Here is a 24,218-nt window from a genome sequence, read left to right as displayed (position 1 = left end):
CCAGGTCGGGGCACATCTCTGCCCTTTGTGCTTCTAAAACCGCCAGCTTCCCCCAGTTCCCACTTGTGACCCCGCCACTCCAGTTTCCATCAGGGCAGTGCCCTAAAGCCCTTTCCCCGTCCATACTGGTCTGTGAGTCTGTGCCCCATCTCCAGTGCGGGAGGCTATTGCTCACCAGCGGTGTAGGATCCCCACAGCCAGCCTCCTTCCTGCTGCCGTTTATCCTCCAATATCTGCCCGTGGAATCACGGCTCCACACTTTGTACCTCGAAACCAATTGCCTGTGATATTCTGTTTGTAGAGATCCATATCTATCTTCTTACATTTCAGGCTGATTTCCTGGGTGTTCAGAGTGGTCTGGTAGATATCTTCCTCAATTCCGGGGACTGTTTGGAATAGGGTCCCCTACTGCTCCACCATCTTTTCCCCTATCCATTCATCTGTTGATGGATATCTCGGCTCTTTCCTCAGTTTGGTTATCGTGGACATTGCTGCTATGAACATTGGGGTGCATGTGCCCCTTTGGATCATTACATTTGTAACTTTGGGGTAAATACCTAGCAAGGCAATTGCTGGGTCATAGGGTAGCTCTATTTTTATCTTCTCTAGGAACCTCCATACTGTTTTCCAGAGTGGCTGTACCTGCTTGCATTCCCACCAACAGTATAAGAGGGTTCTCTTTTCTCCTCATTCTCACCAACATTTGCTGTTTCCTAACTTGCTGACTTTAGCCATTCTCACTGGTATGAGGTGGCATCTCATTGTGGTTTTGATTTTTATTTCCCTGATGCCAAGTGATGTGGAGCATTTTTCATGTATCTATTGGCCATTTTTATGTCTTCTTTGGAGAAATGTCTATTCATGTCTTCTGCCCATTTTTTGACTGGATTTTTTGGGTTTTGGGTGTTGAGTTCGATGAGTTCTTTATAGATCTTGGATACTAGCCCTTTATCTAATATGTTATTTGCAAATATCTTCTCCCATTCCATAGGTTGCCTTTTTGTTTTGTTGACTATTTCCTTTGCTTTGCAGAAGGTTTTTTTTTTTTCTTCATGGATATTGATTTTTTTAATTTAAATTCAATTAGCCAACATTTAGTACATTAGCTTTCAATGTAGTGTTGAATGATTCATTAGTAGTACATTAGTAGTATATAACACCCAGTGCACATCAGATCAGGTGCCTTCCTTAAGGCTCATCACCCAATCCCTCCACCCCCCTTCCTTCCTCAACCCTCCCTTTCTTTCCTGGAGTCAAGAGACTCTCATGGTTTGTCCCCCTTTCTGATTTCTTCCTTCAATTATCCCTCCCTTCCCCTATTGTCCTCTGAACTATTTCTTATATTCCACATATGAGTGAAACCATATGATAATTGTCTTTCTCTGTTTTACTTATTTCACTTAGCATAATAGCCTCCAGTTCCATCCATGTTGTTGCAAAAGGTGCGTATTTATCCTTTCTGATAGCTGAGTAAGATTCCATTGTATATATGAATCACATCTTTATCCATTTATCTGTTGAAGGACATCTTGCCTGCTTCCACAGTTTGGCTATTGTGCACATTGCTGATATGAACATTAGGGTGCATGTGTCCCTTCTTTTCACTACATCTGTATCTTTGGCACAAATACCCAGTAGTGCAGTTGCTGGGTCATAGGGTAGCTCTATTTTTAACTTCTTGAGGAACTGCCATACTGTTTTCCAGAGTGGCTGTGCCAGCTTGCATTTCCACCGACAGTGTAAGAGGGTTCCCTTTTCTCCACATCCTTGCCAGCATTTGTTGTTCCCTGTCTTGTTAATTTTAGCCATTATAACTGGTGTAAGGTGGTATATCTCATCATGGTTTTGATTTGTATCCCTGATGCCAAGTGATGTGGAGCATTTTTTCATGTGTCTGTTGGCTATTTGTATGTGTTCTTTGGAGAAGTGTCTGTTCATGTCTTCTGCCCATTTCTTGACTGGATTATTTTTTGGGGGGTTTTGAGTTTGATAAGTTCTTTATAGATCTTGGATACTAGTCCTTTATCTGATAACTCACTTGCAAATATCTTTTCTCATTCCGTGGGTTGCCTTTTAGTTTTGTTGACTGTTTCCCTTGCTGTGCAGAAGCTTTTTATCTTGATGAAGTCCCAATAGTTCATTTTCGCTTTTGTTTCCCTTGCCTTTAGATGTGTGTCTTGCAAGCAGTTGCTGTGGCCAAGGTCGAAGAGGTTACTGCCTGTGTTCTCCTTTAGGATTTTGATGGATTCCTGGCTCGATTACGTCTTTCATCCATTTTGAGTTTGTCTTTGTGTATGGTGTAAGAGAATGATCCAGTGTCATTCTTCTGCATGTGGCTGTCCAATTTTCCCAGCACCATTTGTTGAAGAGACTGCCTTTTCATTGGATATTCTTCCTGCTTTGTTGAAGATTAGTTGATCATAGAGTTGATGGTCCATTTCTGGAGTCTCTATTCTGTTCCATTGATCTATGTGTCTGTTTTTGTGCCAATACCATGCTGTCTTGATGATCACAGCTTTGTAATATAGCTTGAAGTCAGGCATTGTGATGCCCCCAGCTTTGGTTTTCTTTTTTAGCATTCCCATGGCTATTTGGGGTCTTTTCTGGTTCCACAGAAATTTTAGGATTGTTCGTTCCAGCTCTGTGAAAAGTGTTGCTGGTATTTTGATAGGGATTGCCTTGAACGTGTAGATTGCTCTAGGTAGCACGGACAGTTTCACAATGCTTTTTCTTCCAATTCATGAGCATAGAATGTTTTTTCCATTTCTTTGTGTCTTCCTCAATTTCTTTCATAAGTGTCCTGTAGTTACTAGAGATCCTTTACCTCTTTGGTTAGGTTTATTCCTAGGTATCTTATGGTTTTTGGTTCAATTGTAAATGGGATCAATTCCTTAGTTTCTCTTTTTTTCTGTCTCATTTTTAGTGTATAGAAATGTAACTGATTTCTGTGCATTGATTTTGTATCCTGCCACATAGCTGAATTGCTGTATAAGTCCTAGTATTTTGGGTGGATTCTTTTGGGTTTTCCACATAAAGTGTCATGTCATCTTCAAAGAGAGTTTGACTTCTTCTTTACCAATTTGAATGCCTTTTATTTCTTTTTGTTGTCTGATTGCTGAGGCTAGGTCTTCTAGTACTATGTTGAACAATAATGGTGATACTACTTTGATACTACTTCTCAGTTTACAAATGCATTGACAAGACCTTTTCACTATTGATTAATTTTGTTTTAGAGCTAAGAAATAAGGTTGGTACTAGATACTGCCCTTGTGTAGGTCTGTAGAAATAAACCCGAGACTCTTTAACTTTTTATAGGATTTGCAAAAACTACTACATCTTGCCATTTGTGTTTTTCCTTTCCCTGAATAAACCTTAAATGCTGTATCTGGATTATCATGCTAGTTAATGGACTGTAAAATTCAGATTGAGGTATGGGAGAAAGCCTCTGGTATAAAGCAAGAGAGCCAGAATAAATTCATTTGTGGCAACTGATAAGTATAGTCATCCTCTTTGACAACTTCCTTCACCAAGCCAATGTTAGATGGATTCTCCAGACCAAATTCAATTTTTTTCCAGATGTGAAATGTCAAATGAATAGAAGCAACATCTGATGAGTTAGGTTATATAAGCCAAAGACCAAATTGTGCAAAGAGGAGGATCAGAAAAGATACAATAGGAAATCACCTTGATATTTTAAAATTATAGAAACAAGGCAGCCATCAAGAAGAGGTATGTAGAAAAACGGACCCTGTTTAATAACTGAAATAAATTCAAATGAGTTAGCTCTTTAAAAACACAGAATTAAGACAGCTACCAAGAGGAGGTAAGTAGAAAAACTGGCTTTTATTTACATATTAAAAAAAAGACAACCAAAATATTTTAGAATTCTTCCTCTAAAGAGGAAGGTTGTTTAGGGTCCATAGTTTAGCTTGGAGTAAGAAATCAGTAAGCCATTCTGACTCTTCCTTCCTACTTCTAACACTTAAATTAAAAAAAAAAAACTTTCTTACAGAGAAAAGTAACTAATACGGTGATCTTTTAGAGAGGTCTATGTTTACAACTGGATGTGGTAGTACCAGAGACGGCTCTTTCACTAAGACATCTATTTTTGTGCTTAAACCAGATATAGTATTTGGAATAGACATCGTGGGTGAAGACCTGGATTCTATTGGCAATGGGAGCTCTGAAAATGCTGACAATATATAGTACATGACCCAAACGACCTGAGGGCTACCCTATCCCAGTATGTGGAACTGGGTAAAGCATGACTGAATATTCGAGAGGAATATTTATACAGCAAGTGTATAAACCCCAAAGGGAAAATCTGGTGTTTAATGGACAAGTACATCCCTTCCCCCAGGAGTATTTGGGCCTGCTCTAAAAATAGACTTTTTCAAAAGTGTGCATTACCACAAGTGATAAACCTACCAGATTTTAAAAGTAGTGCCAACTGTATCTAAAAACCCACAAACTTGATGTGATGTCTACAGAAGCAAAACCACTGGTTTTCATTAAAAAAAAAAACTAAGAAGAGGCTTGTTTTAGGAAAACTCAGATGGGCATGTAGGCCAAGTGTAAGCCAGGGTCTAAAGCACTGAGATTTTCAGCTGTCTCGCAAAATAATGCTGAGAATGCTATTAATCAGTGTTATTAATTTAGATCCCACTGATTTGGAATTGATTGTTTTAGAATGTAGTGGATTCAAGTTTACCTATGGGTTACCTATGAAAAAGGGAATTGGCTGAGTATTATAAATAGACCTAACTGGGGTGTGAGTTGGGGAGAGTAAATGTTATAACCTAATAACCCATGCACCCATGCTAACAATTAAGGATCATTTTGATTTATTTCTCAGGCAAATGTTGGGATCTCTACTGGCAATAACATTAGCTTACATCCTATAACTGAACATATCTAAAAGTAAAATTTCCTTTTAAGCCATTCTGCAATTCAGTTACTTGCTATATACCACCTATATATTCCCTCAACAGTCTTAGTTCTAAGCTGTGATTATATTTTCACTCTGTTCTCATGCTATAGCAGTGAGTGTGGAAAAGTCAGGGAGGCTGATCATTAAGGAAAATGGAATAATGGAACCAGCCTAATATCTCAGCTGGAAGGCAACATTTCTAAAGTTAAATCCCATTCTAGAACAATAATATATTCTTTCTCTTGCCTACATTCTGGGCTGCTTAACATACATATACTGGTTGTTTAATCAGTAAAGGCCATAAGTTACCTTCCAGACTCTTAAGTGGGAAGAGGGGTGCCCCAGACTCACCCATTTAAACCAACTGGAAAAGTAGCATAGCCTTCTTTGGGACAAGGATCACTGTGGGTGCTGTAGGTTCATCTAGCATGGCAACAGATGAGTAGCTCACTGTTGTTTAGAGCAGCCTGCCTCCTTGGTGCTGACCTAGGAGATGCCTATGTCCCCAGTGATATCCATACTCCCAGCGAAGCTCGTGGCCTCAGAGATGCTGATGTCTCCAGAGTAGCCCATAGCCTCAGAGATAACTGTGGCCACATAGATGTCCCTGGAGTCAGAGATGCCCATGTTTCTAGAGAATCCCACATCCCCATAAATGTTTATGGCCCTAAGGCTACCTATGATCCCATAGCAGTCATGGTGAAAGGTCTGTACCCTGGCTTTTCACTTGATCCATCTGAGTTTAGAGGCGTCCTTCCCTGGACAGGGTACCATTCTCCATCAAGGTGTTCAGGTCTCCATTAATACCCATAAAGCCAAGAGGATTGGTCAAAGGACTTCCCAGATGCTGAGATAATAAATTCCCTAATTGAGGGCAGGTACAGCTTTCTTCTGTAGTAGCTCATCATGGGCTTGTAGTTTATGTCATAGGAACAAGGAATGGTTGAAAAGAATTAGGAACAGAAGAAAAGCTAGGTAAATTTCACAATGACCTGCAGGGATCCTGCTGCTGTCACTAATATGGTAGATTATAAACTTTTGCCCCCTCCTTACTCATGTTTAAACATCTTCATCACTTCACGTAATGTTTTAAAAGCCCTAGTACTAAAAATCCTCAAGGGTCTTATATCTATAAAAGTCCTCTTTTCTGATAAATATAATTTTATTACTGGAAGCAGGGAGGGCAAGGGAGAAGATCACTAAAATTTTTTAAATACCTCTATGTGCTGGAGACTTTACATATAGTATTTCCTTTTATACTTATAAGAATCTTATTGGTTAAATATTAGCTGTATTTTACAAATGAGAAAACTGAGTCTCAGAGAATTTAAGTAAGACTAAAATTCACACATTTAGGAAATGGCAGAGCTGGGATCTGGCCCTGACTCTTAGTGCCAATTTTTATGACCTAACACCTCATGGTACCTCCAATGGATATTTTCACTTTCAAGGATAACACAATGACTCAGTGATACTTTATGATGGTTATTCTTAACTTTCTTCTCAGAAAGCTGCATGCATGCACATGTGTGTACATGAAACAGCCCACATACATAGTCTTAGGTATAATATCAGGGCTTTCACAGAGTCCCCCAAAGGGTATCTGTGTACACCTATGGGTTCATGGACTCCAGTGAAGAGCTCCTGTTGTAGGGTATAGGCATCTCATTGTCATTTTTTTGGAAATCAGAAAATCGCACACACATACAAAACAGTGGTAACCTTTGAAGAGAGGAAATGAATGGGTGTGTGGCTAGGAGAGTCTTTTAAACTTTCCATCTTGTATGTTTTTGTATTCTGCATATTCTAACTTATAACTGTACTATCTTTCTAAAAATCTCAACAGAGAAAAACTTCTGGGAAGATGGAAAAGTAAGAATATCCTAAGCTCACCTTGTTCCATGAACACACCTAGATAACAGCCACATCAGTGCAACTAACCCAGAGGATGACCTAAAGACTGGCAGAAGAGATTTTACACTGTTAATCGTAGAGAAGACACCACATTGGAAAGGTAGGAGGGGCAGAGATGTTGTCCAGAACCAAACTCCTGAAGAGACTAACTACAAACAGGAATGTTACCACAAGCACAGAGAAAGGAGAGGAGCAGACTCCATACTAGGCACCCCAGACATAGGGTCAAGCACTGGGAAGTGAGGCTCCCTAATATTTGACTTTGAAAATCAGTGGGGTTTAACTTCTCAAGTATTTACAATCAGCAGGGCTTAACTCCAGGTACTTTAAAAATCAGCAGGCTTAGCTCTTGGAGAGCTGAAAGGCTCTATGAACCAGAGTCCCTGCCCTTAAAAAGTCAGTATAACAAACATAGCATAGAAGAAGCAGTTTGAAAACACCTGGAGTATACCTGAAGGTTTATTTACTAATCTCACAACATGTGCCGGGGGGTAGGGATCAGGAGACTTATCCAAGAACAAAAGAGCTGGCAGGCACCATTTCTCTCTCTCCACCTCCCCACAACCAGCACAGATAACAGGACACTTATAGTAACCAGCTAGAAAATCCTCCACCTACCTTTCTAACAATGTGTGCCCTGCCTCCACATCCACCCACCCTACTCTGAAGACATCCTCTAAATTTGCTCTTGCCAAAACAAATACTCTTGCAGCCTTGGTTAAGACTGGTGCCACTACAAAGTGATTCCAGCCAGGGGGAGAGGGGATGATAACCACATACAACAGTTCAAATGCAGGCCCAGAAGACAGACTAGGAGTAAGCATTGGATCGGGTTGCAGGTCTGCTGACCAACAAAATCCTCTCAGGGGACAAGGCAGGGAAAGCACCCTGCAGGTTGAAGATACTGCAGCCCCAACAGACAGACTGTGGGCAGGCATCTGATTGGATTTCAGGCTCTGCCCAACAATGAAAGCCTCTCAGGAAAGCCTTCTGAGGATCAGTGCAACTACAGTCCCAGTGGAGAGGCTGAGGGTAAGCATCTAGTCTGACTGCTGGCACCAACCAAGTACAAACCCATGGTGGTACCAAACTGGCCTCTTAACAGCACAGGTACCAAACCCTGCCCACAACTGGCAAAGTGCGCCACTACAGCCAACTGGACTAAAGGCAAATGAAGATCAGCCACAACAGTAGGATGTACAAAACACACATAAGAGATAATCCTGAAGAACTGGTTCTGGAGAATCACATTACATTACAGAGCACCACAGGACCTCTTTTTCATAAGGACACTACTTTCAAAATCAGAAGATGCAGCTGAATTTCCTAATACATAGAAACAAACACAGAAAGTTAGACAAAATAAGGAGACAGAGGATATGTCCCAAATGAAAGAACAGGATGAAACCATAGCAAAAGAGCTGATTGAAATGGAGATAAACAATATGCCTGATAAAGAATTCAAAGTAATGGTCATAAAGATACTCACTGGATTTCAGAAAAGAGTGAAAGATCTCAGTAAGAACTTCAAAAAGATAGAAAAAAACTAGTCAGAGATGAAGAACTCAATAAGTGAAATAAATACATTAGAGGGAATCAATAGCAGATTAGGGGCGCCTGCGTGGCTCAGTCGGTTAAGCGTCTGCCTTTGGCTCGGGTCATGATCCCAGGGTCCTGGGATCGAGCCCCACATCGGGCTTCCTACTCAGCGGGGAGCCTGCTTCTCCCTCTCTCTCTGCCTGCCTCTCTGCCTACTCATACTCTCTCTCTATCTCTCTGTCAAATAAATAAATAAAATCTTTTTAAAAAATAGCAAATTAGAAGAGGTGGAAGAATGGATCAGTGAGCTGGAAGACAGAGTAATGAATAGCAACCAAGCTGAAGAGCAAAGAGGAAAAATTAATATTAAGAAATGAGAATTGGTTAAGGGAACTCAGTGACATCATCAAGTGTAATAACATTTGTATTTTAGGGATCCCAGAAGGAGAAGAGAAAAGAGGGCAGAAAATTTATTTGATGAAATAATAGCTGGAAACTCTCTTAATCTGGGAAAGAAAACAGATATCCAGATCCAGGAGGAACAGAGAGCTCCAAACAAAATCAACCCAAGGATGGCCACATCAAGACACATAATTAAAATGGCAAAAAGTAGTAATAGAGATGTGCCTGGGTGGCTCAGTCAGTTAGGCATCTGCCTTCAGCTCAGGTCATGATCTCAGGGTCCTGGTATCAAGTCCCACATCAGGATCCTTGCTCAGCAGGGATTCTGCTTCTCCTTCTGCCTCTGCCCCTCCCCCCCCGCTCATGCTCTAATTATTAATACAAAATTAATATACAGATATCTGTTGCATTTCTATACACTAATAATGAAATAGAAGATAGAGAATTTAAGAATACAGTCCCATTTACAATTGTACCAAAAATAATAAAATACCTAAGAATAAACTTAACCAAAAAGGTAAAAGATCTGTACTTCAAAAACTATAAAACATGGATGAAAAAAATTGAAGATGACACAAAAACATGGAAAGATATTCCATGCTCATGGATTGGAAGAATTAATACTAAAATATCCATACTACCCAAACCAATCTACAGATTTAATGCAATCCCTATTAAAATACCAAAAACATTTTTCACAGAACTAGAAAAATAATCCTAAAATTTGTATGGAATCACAAAAGACCTCAATTGCCAAGGCAACCTTGAAAAGAAACAAAACTGGAGGTATCATAGTCCCAAATTTTGGGATATACTACAAAACTGTAGTATTCAAAACAGTATGGTACTGGCACAAAAACAGACATATAGACCAATGGAACAGAAGAGAGAAAGCAAAAATGAAGCCCATAGAGGCAAGAATATACATACAATGGGGGAAAAACAGTCTTTTCAATAAATGGTGCTGGGAAAACTGGACAGCTAATATCAAATAATGAAACTGGACCACTTTTTTATATAGTACACACACACACACACACACACACACACACACACACACACAAACTCAAAATGGACTAAAGGCCTAGATGCAATACCTGAAGCCATAAAACTGCTATAAGAAAACATAGGCATAATTTCTTTGACACTGGCCATAGAAACATTTTTTTAGGTAGGTCTCCTCTGGCAAAGGAAACAAAAGCAAAAATGAACTATCAGGACTACACCAAAAAAAAAAAAAAAAAAAAAAAAAAGCTTTTGCACAATGAAGGAAACTCAGCAAAACAAAGAGACAACCCACAGAATGGAAGAAGATATTTGCAAATGACATATGCACTAAGGGGTTAACACCCGAAATATATAAAGAACATATACAACTCAACACCAAAAAACAAGTAATCTGATTTATAAATGGGCAGAGGACCTAAATAGACATTTTTCTAAGGAAGGCATACAGATGGTCAACAGACACATGGGAAGATTCTCAACATTACTAATAACCATCAGGGAAATGCAAATGAAAACCACAATGAGTTGTCACTTTACACCTGTAAGAATGACTAAAATAAAAAATTCAAGAAATAACAAGTGCTGGTGAGGATGTGGAGAAAAAAGAACCCTTGTGTACTGTTGGTGGGAATGCAAATAGGTGTAACCACTGTGAAAGACAGTGTGGAGATTCCTCAAAAAATTAAGAATAGAATTACCACACGATCCAGTAATTCTACTACTGGGTATTTACCTAAAGAAAACGAAAACACTAATTGAAAAAGATAAACATGCCCTTATGTTTATTGCAGCAATATTTATTAATAGCCACGATGTGGAAGTTACCCAAGTCTTCATCCACACATCAATGGAGGAAGTATGTATGTATGTATGTATACACACACACACACGCACACACACAGAGGATTATTACTCAGACTAAAAAAGAATGAAATCTTGTCATTCACAACAACATGGATGGACATAGAGGTTATAATGCTAAGTGAATAGAAGGAACATTCCTCAAATTCATAAAAAACCATCTATGAAAAGCCCACAGTGAATATCATTCTCAATGGGGAAAAGCAGAGAACTTTTCCCTTAAGATCAGGAACATGACAAGGATGCCCACTCTCACCACTATTGTTCAACATAGTACTAAAAGTCCTAGCATCAGCAATCAGACAATAAAAAGAAATAAAAGGTATTCAAACTGGCAAAGAAGTCAAACTCTCTCTCTTTGCAGATGACATGATACTTTATGTGGAAAACCCAAAAGACTCTACCCCCAAATTACTAGAATTCATACAGCAATTCAGTAATGTGGCAGGCTACAAAATCAATGCACAGAAATCAGTTGCTTTCCTATACACTAGCAATGTAACTGTAGAAAGAGAAATTAGGGAATTGATTCCATTCACAATAGCACCAAAAACCATAAGATACCTTGGAATAAACCTAACCAAAGGGGTAAAGGATCTATACTCTAGGAGCTACACAACACTCATGAAAGAAATTAAAGAAGACACAAAAAGATGGAAAAACATCCATGCTCATGGATCGGAAGAATAAAAATTGTTAAAATGTCTATGCTGCCTCTTTGTTTTGTTGACCATTTCCCTTGCTGTGCAGAAGCTTTTTATCTTGATGAATTTTCAAAACTTCATTTTTGCTTTTGTTTCCCTTGCCTTTGGAGACATGTCTTGAAAGAAGTTGCTGTGACCGATGTCGAAGAGGTTACTGCCTATGTTCTCCTCTAGGATTTTGATGGATTCCTGTCTCACATTGAGGTTTTTCATCCATTTTGAGTTTATCTTTGTGTATGGTGTAAGAGAATGGTCGAGTTTCATTTTTATGTATATAGCTCTCCAATTTTCCCAGCACCATTTATTGAAGAGACTGTCTTTTTTTTTTTCCATTGGATATTTTTTTCCTGCTCTGTCAAAGATTATTTGACCATAGAGTTGAGGGTCCATATCTGGGCTCTCTATTCTCTTCCACTGATCTATGTGTCTGTTTTTGTGCCAGTACCATGCTGTCTTGGTGATCACGGCTTGGTAATATAGCTTGAAATCAGGCAACATGATGCCCCCAGCTTTGTTTTTCTTTTTCAACATTTCCTTGGCGATTCAGGGTATTTTCAGTTCCATACAAATTTTAGGATTGGTTATTCCAGCACTTGGAAAAATGCCATTGGTATTTTGATTGAAAGTATAGATTGCTCTGGGTATCATAGACATTTTAACAATGATAAATCTTTGTTTCCTGGTTTAACCTGTACTTAAAACAAGTGTCTGACTTTGGTTTTGCTGGTATCATAAAGCAAAATCAATACACATAGCACAACTACTCAATGAACAGTTTACAGTCTACATGGGAAGGAAATAAGATTTTTTCATAAGGTTTCCATAATTGGAAATATAACAATTTCATTGTTTTTATTGGTACACTCAATATGTCACACTTATTCTATGGATGGTAACAAATGCCAGTATGACTTCCCTGTCATTCCCTTGTGTTACTCTTAATTCCATGCACATCTGAAAGGGAACCAATCCACTTGTTTAACTAGCTGAGTGTGATATTTACCACTTTCTATGGGAAGTAAGAAAAAGAAATGTGCTTCAGTGCTTTGTGGACACAGGATACCTAGAAGCCAGAATGTGTAACAGGCCAGCCAAGAAGCTTCTCACAAGTACAAATTAAACTCCAAGTGGGTTGGATCTACCCAGAAGGGGTAAGAGGATCTCTTTTTGAGACATTATTCCTCACCTTTTCTAGTTTGTGCACATCTGCCTCCAGCATTGCTCTCTGCTTCTTAATTTCCAAGAGGCTGTCTAGCATACTCTTCTTGGGCTGCAGCCCTTTATCAAAACGGTTATACATACCACACCAGAACCTTGAATAAATAAAAAGAGAAAAAGAGAGGTTGGTTAAGCTAGAGGAATACATTATTGATGTTTCACTTGTGTTAAGAAAATATTAGCTTGGGGGACACCTGGGTGGCTCAGTTGGTTAAGCATCATCTGCCTTTGGCTCAGGTCATGATCCTGGGGTCCTGGGATTGAGTCTGTCTTCTCCCTCTGCCTGCCCTTCTCCCTGCTTGTATTCTCTATCTCTCTCTCTCTTGCTCTATCTCTGGCAAATGAATAAATAAAATTTTTTTAAATAAAGAAAATATTAGATTGGTAGATAGGCAGATCTCAAAAGTTAAGGTAATTTTGATGACATTAAAAAGACTGGCCATGTTCAAAAGGTTAAAAATAGCACTACCCTACAATCCAGTAATCAAATTACTAGGTATTTATCCCTAAAATACAAAAACACTAATTCAAAAGGATACATACACCTCTCTGTTTATTGCACTATTATTTACAATAGCCAAGTTATGTAAGCAGCCTAAGCATCCATTGATACATGAATGGATAAAGAAGACGTGGTGTATATATGTGGTATACATATAAATATATATATATTCAACTGCAAAAAGAATGATATTTTTCCATTAGCAATGACATGGAAGGAGCTGGAGAGCATAATGCTAAGCAAAATAAGTCAGTCAAAGACAAATATCACATGATTTCACTCATATGGGGAATTTAAGAAACAAGACAAATGAGGAAAGGAAAAAAGAGAGAAAAACCAAGAATGAGACTCATAAACATAGAGAATGAACAGATGGTTACCAAAGGGGTGGTGGGAATGGGTAAAATAGGTGATGTAGATTAAGGAGTACACTTGTGATGAGCATGGGTGATATATGGAATTGATGAATCACTATGTTGTATACTTGAAACTAACATTATACTGCATGTTAACTATAGGAATTTAAAAAAAAAAAGGCATCCAAATCAGCAAAGAAGAAGTAAAACATTGATTATTTGCAGATGACATGATAATACATAGAAAAATTGAAAGACTCCATCAAAAAACTGCTAGAACTGATAAATTCAGTAAAGTCACAGGTTACAAAGTCAGCATACAGAAATCTATTGTATTTCTAAACACCAGTAATGAAGCATCAGAAGGAGAAATGAAGGAATTCGTCCCATTTACAACTGTACCAAAAACAATAAGATACCTTGGAATAAACCTAATGAAAGAGGTAAAAGATATGTACTCTGAAAACTATAAAACACTTATGAAAGAAAATTAAAAGGACACAAAGAAATGGAAAAATATTCCATGTTCATGGACTGGAAGAAAAAATATTGCTAAAATGTCTATACAACCCAAAGCAATCTACACATTTAATGTACTCCCTATCAAAACACCAACAACATTTTTCACAGAGCTAGAACAAACAATGTTAAAATTTGTATGGAACCAGAAAAGATCCCAAATAGTCAAAGCAACCTTGAAAAAGAAGAGCTAAGCTGGAGGCATCACAATTCCAGACTTTAAGATATATTACAAAGCTGTAGGAATCAAAACCCTATGGACCTGGCATAAAAAAAGACACAGATCAATGGAACAGAATAGAAAACCAAGAAATAAACCCTTAACTATATGGTCAATTAATCTTTGACAAAGCAGAAAGAATATCAAATGGGAAAAAGATAGTCTCCAACAAATCGTATTGGGAAAACTGGATGGCAACATGCAAAAGAATGAACCTGGACCACATTCTTACACCACACACAGATATAAATTCAAAATGGATGAAAGACCTGAATGTGAGACCCGAAACCTTAAAAATCCTAGAAGAGAACAAAGGCAGTAACTTCTTTGACATCAGCCATAGCAACTTTTTTCTAGGTATGTCTCTTCAGACAAGGAAAACAAAAGCAAAAATAAACTATTGGGATGTCATCAAAGGAAGTTTTGCACAGTGAAGGAAACAATCAACAAAACTAAACTCCCATTCTGTAGACTGGGAGAAGATATTGGCAAATGGCATATCTCATAAATGGTTAATATCCAAAATATATGAAGAACTTCTACAACTCAACACCCAAAAAATGAATAATCCAATTAAAAAATGGGTAGGGGCACATGGGTGGCTCAGTCGGTTAAGCATCTGCCTCCAGCTCATGGCATAATCCCAAAGTCCTGGGATCAAGCCCCGCGTTGGGCTCCTGCTCAGCAGGGAGTTTGCTTGTACCTCTCCCCTTGCCCCTTCTCCACACTCATGCTCTCTTTCTCTCTCAAACAAATATATAGAATCTTTTAAAAAAATAAAAATAAATATAAATGGTCAGAAGACATGAACAGACATTTTACCAAATAAGACATACAGATAGCCAATAGACACATGATAAGATGCTCAACATCACTCATCATCAGAGAAATGTAAATCTAAACTACAAAGATATCATCTCAGAATGGCTAAAATCAACAACACAAGAAACAACAGGTGTTGACAAGGATGTGGAGAAAGGCAAACCCTCTTGCACTTTTGGTGGGAATGCAAACTGGTGCAACCACTCTGGAAAACAGTATGGAGTTTCCTCAAAAAGTTAAAAATAGAACTACCCTATGATCCAGAAATTGCACTACTAGATATTTACCCAAATGATACAAAAATACCAATTGAGAGGGACACATGCACACAGATGTTTAGAGCAGCATTATCTACAAGACCAAATTATGGAAATAGCCCAAGTGTCCACTGACTGATGAATGGATAAAGAAGAGGTAGCATATACATACAAAGGAATATTACTCAGCCATGAAAAAGAATGAAGTTTTGCCATTTGCAAAAACATGGATGAAGTTAGAGAGTATTATGTTAAGCGAAATAAGTCAGAGAAAGACAAAAACCATAAGATGTCACTCATATGTGGAATTTAAGAAACAAAACAAATGAGCAAAGGGAAAAAGAGAAAGGCAAGCCAAGGCACAGGCTCTTAACTGTAGAGAACAAACTGATGGTTACCAGAAGGGAGGTGGGTGGGGGATGGGTTAAATATATAATGGGGATTAAGGAGTGCACTTGTGATGAGCACTGGGTATTGTGTGGGAGTGTTGAATCACTATATTGTACATCTGAAACCAATATTACACTGTATGTTAACTAACTGGAATTTAAATAAAAACTTAAAAAACAAAGACTGGGCATGTTCATAATTGAAGAGTAAATTTACTAGCAGAAAGGTTGTGCTGAAAGAAACACTTTGGACTTGACCAAATTTGAGCTTCTCTTTAAAAATTATTTTTTTAATTCTGAAATAATTATGATTTCATATGCAGTTTTAACAAGTAATAGGGAATGACATCAGTAAGATGGCAAATAGGAAGCCTAAGGGCCTTATTCCACGGAGACACTAAGTAAACAATAGGTGGACCAAAGTACCTTAGTGAGAACCCTAGAAACCAGTTAAGAAGCTGCAGCAACCAAGTAAATGCCTAACCAAGAAAAAGCTGTACCCAAAATGGTAGAAAAATTCATAGTCCTTTTGCTCATCCTTGCCCCACACCCTTTCCAGTGTAGCATGATGCAATTGGAAAGAAAGCACCCAATTCCCAGTGCTTCCCTCAGGAATATAAGGAAAAAGATGGAAGTTGCTTGCAGTGATCTATCTTGTTTATAGGCAGCCTGAGGGATCGGTTTCTATCTCACCATACTTGGGGCACTGACTGGAATGGTGTCATAATTTGCATATCTGATTGGAGGTTATTCAAACCAGTGGCAGGTGACAGATGGAAGGGTTCTGCAGAAACACAGGTGTCTGGGGGCAAGAGCTTATGGGCAGAGGAATACAAAGGTACTTTCAAAGCTTCTGAGAAGCAGGGGTAAGACTCCTAGGGAAATTAACACATTGAAAAATAGCTGAGTATATGCGGATTGGGAATAAAAGCACATGCACAGGCCCAAGGAAGATGCATCTCTAGAAAAGATTGGAATGGACCCTGAGCTGTTAAAGTGGGCTTAGTATAGGTCTTCCCCTGCATATAGCCAGTCCTAAAAGACTGGGAGAGGTAGCTGGTTTTTAAATGCCCAAATTTCTTTCATGAATGGTCCATACTTCCTAGAGTAAAGACCCTTTACCTCTTTGGTTAGGTTTATTCTGAGGTATCTTATGGTTTTTGGTGCTATTGTAAATGGAATCATTTCTCTAATTTCTCTTTTTACAGTTGCATTGTTAGTGTATAAGAAAGCAACTGATTTCTGTGCATTGATTTTGTATCTGGCCACATTACTGAATGGCTGTATGAGTTCTAGTAATTTGGAGGTGGAGTCTTTTGGGTTTTCCACATAAAGTATCATGTCGTCTGTGAAAAGAGAGAGTTTGACTTCTTCTTTGCCAATTTGAAAACATTGTTAAAATGTCTAGGTTACCCAGAGCAATCTATATCTTCAGTGCCATCCTGATCAAAATTCCAATGACATTTTTCAAAGTCCTGGAACAAACAATCCTAAAATTTGTATGGAATCAGAAAAGACCCCGAGTTCCCAAGGAAATGTTGAAAAAGAAAAACAAAGCTGGGGGCATCACGTTGCCTGATTTCAAGCTATATTACAAAGCCGTGACCACCAAGACAGCATGGTATTGGCACAAAAACAGAGAGAGAGAGCAATGTAACAGAATAGAGAGCCCAGATATGGACCCTCAACTCTATGGTCAAATAATCTTTGACAAAGCAGGAAAAAATATGCAATGGAAAAAAGACAGTCTCTTCAATAAAGGGTGCTGGGAAAATTGGACAACCACATGCAGAAGAATGAAACTCAACCATTCTCGTTAGAGATAAACTCAAAATGGTTGAAAGACCTCAATGTGAGGCAGGAATCCATCAAAATCCTAGAGGAGAACATAGGCAGTAACCTCTTTGACATCGGCCACAGCAACTTCTTTCAAGATACATCTCCAACACCTAGTGAAACAAAAGCAAAAATGAACTTTTGGGACTTCATCAAGATAAAAAGCTTCTGCACAGCAAAGGAAACAGTCAACAAAACAAGGAGGCAACCCACAGAATGGGGGAAGATATTTGCAAATGACACTACAGGTAAAGTGCTGGTATCCAAGATCTATAAAGAGCTTCCCAAACTGAACACCCAAGAAACAAATAAACAAGACAAAAAAATGGGCAGAAGACATGAACAGACACTTCTCCAAAGAAGACATACAAATGGTTAACAGACACATGAAAAAATGTTCATCATCATAAGCCATCAGGGAAATTCAAATTAAAACCACATTGAGATACCACCTTACACCAGTTAGAATGGCAAAAATTGACAAGGCAAAAATCAACAAATGTTGGAGAGGTTGTGGAGAAAGGGGAACCCTCTTACACTGTTGGTGGGAATGCAAGTTGGTACAGCCACTTTGGAAAACAGTGTGGAGGTTCCTCAAAAAATTAAAAATAGAGCTACCCTATGACCCAGCAATTGCACTCTTGGGTATTTACCCCAAAGACAGAGATGTAGTGAAAAGAAGGGCCATATGCACCCCAATGTTCATAGTAGCAATGTCCGCAACAGCCAAACTGTGGAAAGAGCCGAGATGCCCTTCAACAGATGAATGGATAAAGAAGATGTGGTCCATATATACAATGGAACATTACTCAGCCATCAGAAAGAATGAATACCCAACTTTTACATCAACATGGATGGGACTGGAAGAGATTATGCTAAGTGAAATAAGTGAAGCAGAGAAAGTCAATTATCATCTGGTTTCACATATTTGTGGAACATAAGGAATAGCATGGAGGACATTAGGAGAAGGAAGGGAAAAATGAATGGGGGGAAATTGGAGGGAGAGGTGAACTATGAGAGACTATGGACTCTGAGAAACAAACTGAGGGTTTTAGAGGGGAGGGGGGTGGGGGGTGAGTTAGCCCAGTGGTGGGTATTAAGGAGGGCACGTACTGCATGGAGCACTGGGTGTTATACGAAAACAATGAACTGTGGATCACCACATCAAAAACTAATGATGCATTGTATGGTGACTAAAATAACATAATAAAATAAAATTTAAAAAAATAAGTAAATGCCCAAATTTCAACAAAAGATTATGTGGCACAAAAAGAAACAGGGAAAGACAGTACATTCAAAGGGAAAAAAAAATCTAGAAACAGACACTAAAGAAACACAGGCCTCTTCCTTGACAAAAAAAAAAAGAAAGAAAAGAAAGAAAGAAAGAAAACAACTGCTTTAAGTATGCTCAATGAACTCAAAGAGAACATGGATAGACAGAGAAACAAAAATAAGGAACTTGATTTAGGAACAAAATGAGAATACCAACAAAGAGTGAAAAAAACAAACAGGAATTCCAGAGTATAAAAAAAGAACAAAAATTGAATTGAAAAATTCACTAGAGGAGGAGGTGGCAAGATGGTGGAAGAGTAGGGGACCTCATTATATCTGGTCCCTTGAATTTAGCTAGATAACTATGAAATCATTCTGAACACCCATGAAATCAAACTGAAATGTAAGAAAAGAATTTCTGGAACTCTACAAGCAGAAAAGCGACCACTTTTTGCAAGGTAGGAGGTGTGGAGAAGTGAATCTGTGGGGATATGTCAGAAGATAAACCACGGGGAGAGGGAGTATCCATAAGCCAGCTATGGGAAAGTGATATAGCCCCAAAGAGCAAAATTGGAATCCTGAGAATCTCCAATAACAGACATCCATGCCTAAAAGGTGCTCAAGAGGTGAAACGGGGCAGAATCCTAGGTGGGACAGTGTGGTCTCAGGATCCCCGGAGTCACAGAACAAATTGAGGTGCCTGAGCCAGTAGAGTTCCCAAGCATTGGATGGAGGAAACTGGTTATGGTCAGCAAGCCCAGGAGGGGGCTCTCAGCTTGGTTCACAATAAACCGTGAGCCCTGACCAGATCGGGTGATCGCTGTCTGTGTGGGGAGCCTGCAAAGAACAGGAACACAGAGACCCTTTGCCTTCCCCTGAGTGGGGTGGAGTGAGTGCACGCAAGACTGGGTGACAGCTCTCAGTGTGGGGCCCTATAAAGGAGAGTAATGGGGTAACCGCCTGCCTTCCCCTGGGGTGAGGGGTGGAGCAGGTGCGTGCACAATCTGGTGACCACTCTCCCTGCTGAGACAATGCAAGGTGGTGAAACGTGGGACCCTTTGCCCTCTCCCGGGGAATTGGTGTGGGCCCACATCGTAGGAGTCTGCAGAGTTTGGCACACACAAAAGTGAAGAGCAATATCCCTGAGGTTTTACTGAAGAGAGGAGACTTCCATGTTTTGGCTCTGGGGCTGGGGATCGGGGCATGCCTATTATTATTTTGATCCTCTAAAGAGGTATGCAAAGCCTTCAGGAAACAAAAGCCACACAGAAAAACCAGAAAGAGCTTACACTGAGTCTGGCCCCCTAGCAAGGGGCAAACTATGCCCAGGTAAAGACACCTGAGAATCAGCACAGCAGGCCTCTCCCCCAAAAGACCAAGTGGAAGAACAGTTGAAAGGGAAATTTAAGGACCTCAGAGGACTGTGAAATCCAGCACTGGGGGAAATAGTATATAGAATTTGAGGTTTGTACTGATTTATTTATCTTTCAGTTTAAAATTTTCCCTTTCTTTTTCTTTTTCTTTTTTCCCCTTTCAAATAGTTTATGTAATCAACTCTTTGTTTTTAAGGCTTTTTTAAAAATTTTTTATTGTTATGTTAATCCCCATACATTACATCATTAGTTTTAGATGTAGCGTTCCATGATTCATTGTTTGTGCATAACACCCAGTGCTCCATGCAGAACGTGCCCTCTTTAATACCCATCACCAGGCTAACCCATCCTCCCCCCCCTCTAGAACCCTCAGTTTGTTTTTCAGGGTCCATCGTCTCTCATGGTTCGTCTCCCCCTCTGATTTCCCCCCTTCATTCTTCCCCTCCTGCTATCCTCTTCTTATTTTTTTCTTAACATATATTGCATTATTTTTTTCATAGGTACAGATCTGAGATTCAACAGTCTTGCACAATTCACAGTGCTTACCAGAGCACATACCCGCCCCAGTATCTATCACCCAGTCACCCCATCCCTCCCACCCCACCCCCCACTCCAGCAACCCTCAGTTTGTTTCCTGAGATTAAGAATTCCTCATATCAGTGAGGTCATATGATACATGTCTTTCTCAGTCTAAATTGGATGCTCTAGCACCCAGGATAAATGAGACAGAAAAAAGAGTAAGTGACCTAGAAGACAGGTTGATGTAAAGGAAGGAGGCTGAGGAAAAGAGAGAAAAACAACTAAAGGCCCATGAAGAAAGGCTTCAAGAAATCAGTGATGCTATGAAACGTACCAACATCAGAATTATGGGGTGCCTGAGTTTGAAGATAGGCAGGTGGGCAGAAGGTATATTTGAGCAAATCATAGCTGAGAACTTTCCTAATCTGGGGAAGGAAGCAGGCTTTCATGCCCAAGAAGCAGAGAGGACCCATCCCAAAATCAATAAAAATAGACCAATACCCTGACATATAATAGTGAAGCTTGCAAATTTTAGAGAAAATCCTGAAAGCTGCTTGAGACAAGACCTATCCATAGAGACCTGGCAGGCCAGAAAGGACTGGCATGATATACTCAGGGGACTAAATGAGAAGAACATGCAGCTAAGAATATTTTATCCAGCAAGGCTGTCACTCAGAATGGACGGAGAGATAAACAGCTTTCAGGACAGACTGCAACTGAAAGAATATGTGACCACCAAGGCAACCCTGCAAGAAATATTAAAGGGGATGCTGTAAGTGAAGAGAGAGCCCAAGCGTAACACAGACCAGAAAGAAACAGAGACAATTTACAGAAACAGGGACTTTACAGTCAATACAAAGGCACAAAGTTCATATCTTTCAATAGTTACTCTGAAGGTAAATGGGCTAAATGCTCCCATCAAAAGACACAGGGTATCAGATTGGATTACAAAGCAAGACCCATCCATATGTTCTCTACAAGAGATGCATTTTAAACCTAAAGACACCTCCAGTCTGAAAGTGAGGGGTGCAGAACCATTTACCATGCTAATAGAACTCAAAAGAAAGCTAGGTTAGCAGTCCTCATATCAGACAAATTAGATTTTAAATGAAAGACTGTAGTAAGAGATGAAGAGGGACACTGTATCACACTGAAAGGGTCTATCCAACAAGAAGATCTAACAATTATAAATATCTCTGCCCCCAACATGGGAGCAACCAATTATATAAACAACTTAAAAACCAAAGTAAAGAAACACATTGATAATAATACATTAATAGTAGGAGACTTCAACACCCCACTCACAGCAATGGACAGATCATCTAAGCAGAAGATCAACAAAGAAACAAGGACTTTGAATGACACACTGCATGAGATGGACTTCACTGATATATAAGGAACATTCCAACCTAGAACAACAGAATGCTCATTCTTTTCGAGTGCACATGGAACTTTCTCCAGAATAGAACACACACTGGGTCACAAATCAGGTCTCAGATGATATGAAAAGATTGAGATTATTCCCTGAATATTTTCAGAGCACAATGCTTTGAAACTGGAACTCAATCACAAGAAGAAATCTGAAAGGAACTCAAACACTTGGAAGTTAAGGAGCATCCTGCTAAAAAATGAATGAGTCAAACAGGAAATTAAAGAAGAACTGAAAAAAATCATGGAAACTAATGAGAATGAAAACACATCTGTTCAAAACCTTTGGGATACAGCAAAGGCAGTCCTAAGAGGGTAGTACATTACAATACAAGTCTCTCTGAAAACTTAGAAAAGTCTCAAATAAAGAAGATAAACTTAGACCTAACGGGGCTGTAAAAGGAACAGCAAATAAGCCTAAACCAAGCAAGGGAAGAGAAATAATAAGGTTAGAGCAGAAATCAATGAAATAGAAACCAGAAGAATTGTTCAAGAGATCAACAGAACTATAAGCTGGTTCTTAGAAAGAATTAGTAAGATTGATAAACCTCTAGCCAGTCTTCTCAAAAAGAAAAAAAAGATGCAAATTAATAAAAATCATGAATGAAAGGGGAGCGATCACGACAAACACAAAGGAAATAGAAACAACTTTAAGAACATATTATGACTAACAATATGCCAAAAAATTAGGCGATCTGGAAGAAATGTATCAATTCGTGGAAACATATAAACTACCAAAACTGAAACAGGAAGAAATAGAAAATCTGAACTGAACAATAACCAACAAGAAAACTGAAGCAGTAATCAAAACCTGCCAAAAAACAAGAGCCCAGGGCCAGATGGCCTCCCAAGGGAATTCTACCAAACATTTAAAGAAGAATTAATACTTACTCTCCTGAAGCTGTTTCAAAAAACTGAAATGGAAGAAAAACTTTCAAAGTCATTCTATGAGGCCATCATTACCTTTATCCCAAAACCAGACAAAGACCCCATCAAAAAGGAGAATTAAAAACCAATATCCCTGATGAACATGGATGCCAAAATACTCACCAAAATCCTAGCCGATAGGATGCAACAGTACATTGAAAGGACTATTCACCAGGACCAAGTTGAATTTATTCCTGGGCTGCAAGGGTGGTTCAACATTCTCAAATCAATCAACATGATAGAGCACATTAATTAAAGAAAAAACAAGAACCATATGATCCTCTCAGTAGATGCAGAAAAAGCATTTGACAAAATACAGCATCCTTTCTTGATTAAAATTCTCCACAGTGTAGGGATAGAAGGAACATACTTCAATATCATAAAAGCCATCTATGAAAAGCCCACAACGAATATCATTCTCAATGGGGAAAAACTGAGAGCTTTTCTATAAGGTCAGGAAAACGACAGGGATGCCCACTGTCCACACTGTTTTTCAACATAGTACTAGAAGTCCTAGCCTCAGCAATCAGACAACAAAAATAAATAAAAGTCATTCGAATCAGCAATGAAGTCAAACTCTCATTCTTTGCAGATGACATGATACTCTATGTGGAAAACCCAAGAGATTCCACCCAAAATTGCTAGAACTCATACAGCAACTCAGTAAAGTGGCAGGATATAAAATCAATGCACAGAAATCAGTTGCATTTCTGTACACCAACAATGAGACAGAAGAAAGAGAAATTAAGGAGTTGATCCCATTTACAATTGCACCCAAATCCATAAGATACCTAGGAATAAACCTAACGAAAGAGGCAAAGGATCTGTACTGAGAAAACTATAGAATACTCATGAAAGAAACTGAGGAAGACACAAAGAAATGGAAAAACATTCCATGGTCATGGATTGGAACAACAAATATTGTTAAAACGTCTATGCTACCTAGAGCAATCTACACATTCAACGCAATCCCTATCAAAATACCATCAATTTTTTTCACAGAACTGGAAAAAACAATCTTAAAATTTATATGGAATCAGAAAAGACCCTAAATAGCCAAAGGAATGTTAAAAAATAAAACCAAAGCTAGTGGCATCGTAATTCCAACTTCAAGCTCTATCACAAAGATGTAGTCATCAAGACAGTATGGTACTGAAACAAAAGTAGAAATATAGATCAATGGAACAGAATAGAGATCCCAGAAATGGACCTTCAACTCTAT

At 38.9% G+C, this 24,218-nt stretch overlaps 1 protein-coding gene across 1 annotated transcript in view; it reads right to left on the bottom strand.

The window, feature by feature from the left end:
* Positions 1-5,377: 5,377 nt before the first annotated feature.
* Positions 5,378-24,218, bottom strand: part of MTMR8 (myotubularin related protein 8) — a 149,077-nt gene continuing 130,236 nt past the window's right edge. Inside the window, 6 exon segments of the mRNA XM_078064034.1 lie at positions 5,378-5,632; positions 5,634-5,821; positions 7,919-8,081; positions 12,545-12,671; positions 15,721-15,737; positions 16,340-16,516. Of these exon segments, the coding sequence (XP_077920160.1) occupies positions 5,378-5,632; positions 5,634-5,821; positions 7,919-8,081; positions 12,545-12,671; positions 15,721-15,737; positions 16,340-16,516 (927 nt within the window).

The sequence above is a fragment of the Halichoerus grypus genome, chromosome X, assembly GCF_964656455.1.
Source record: "Halichoerus grypus chromosome X, mHalGry1.hap1.1, whole genome shotgun sequence".
Classification (NCBI taxonomy): Eukaryota; Metazoa; Chordata; class Mammalia; order Carnivora; family Phocidae; genus Halichoerus; species Halichoerus grypus.
Note: the sequence above shows the minus strand (reverse complement) of the source record. Positions and strands in the feature narration are given on the sequence as shown.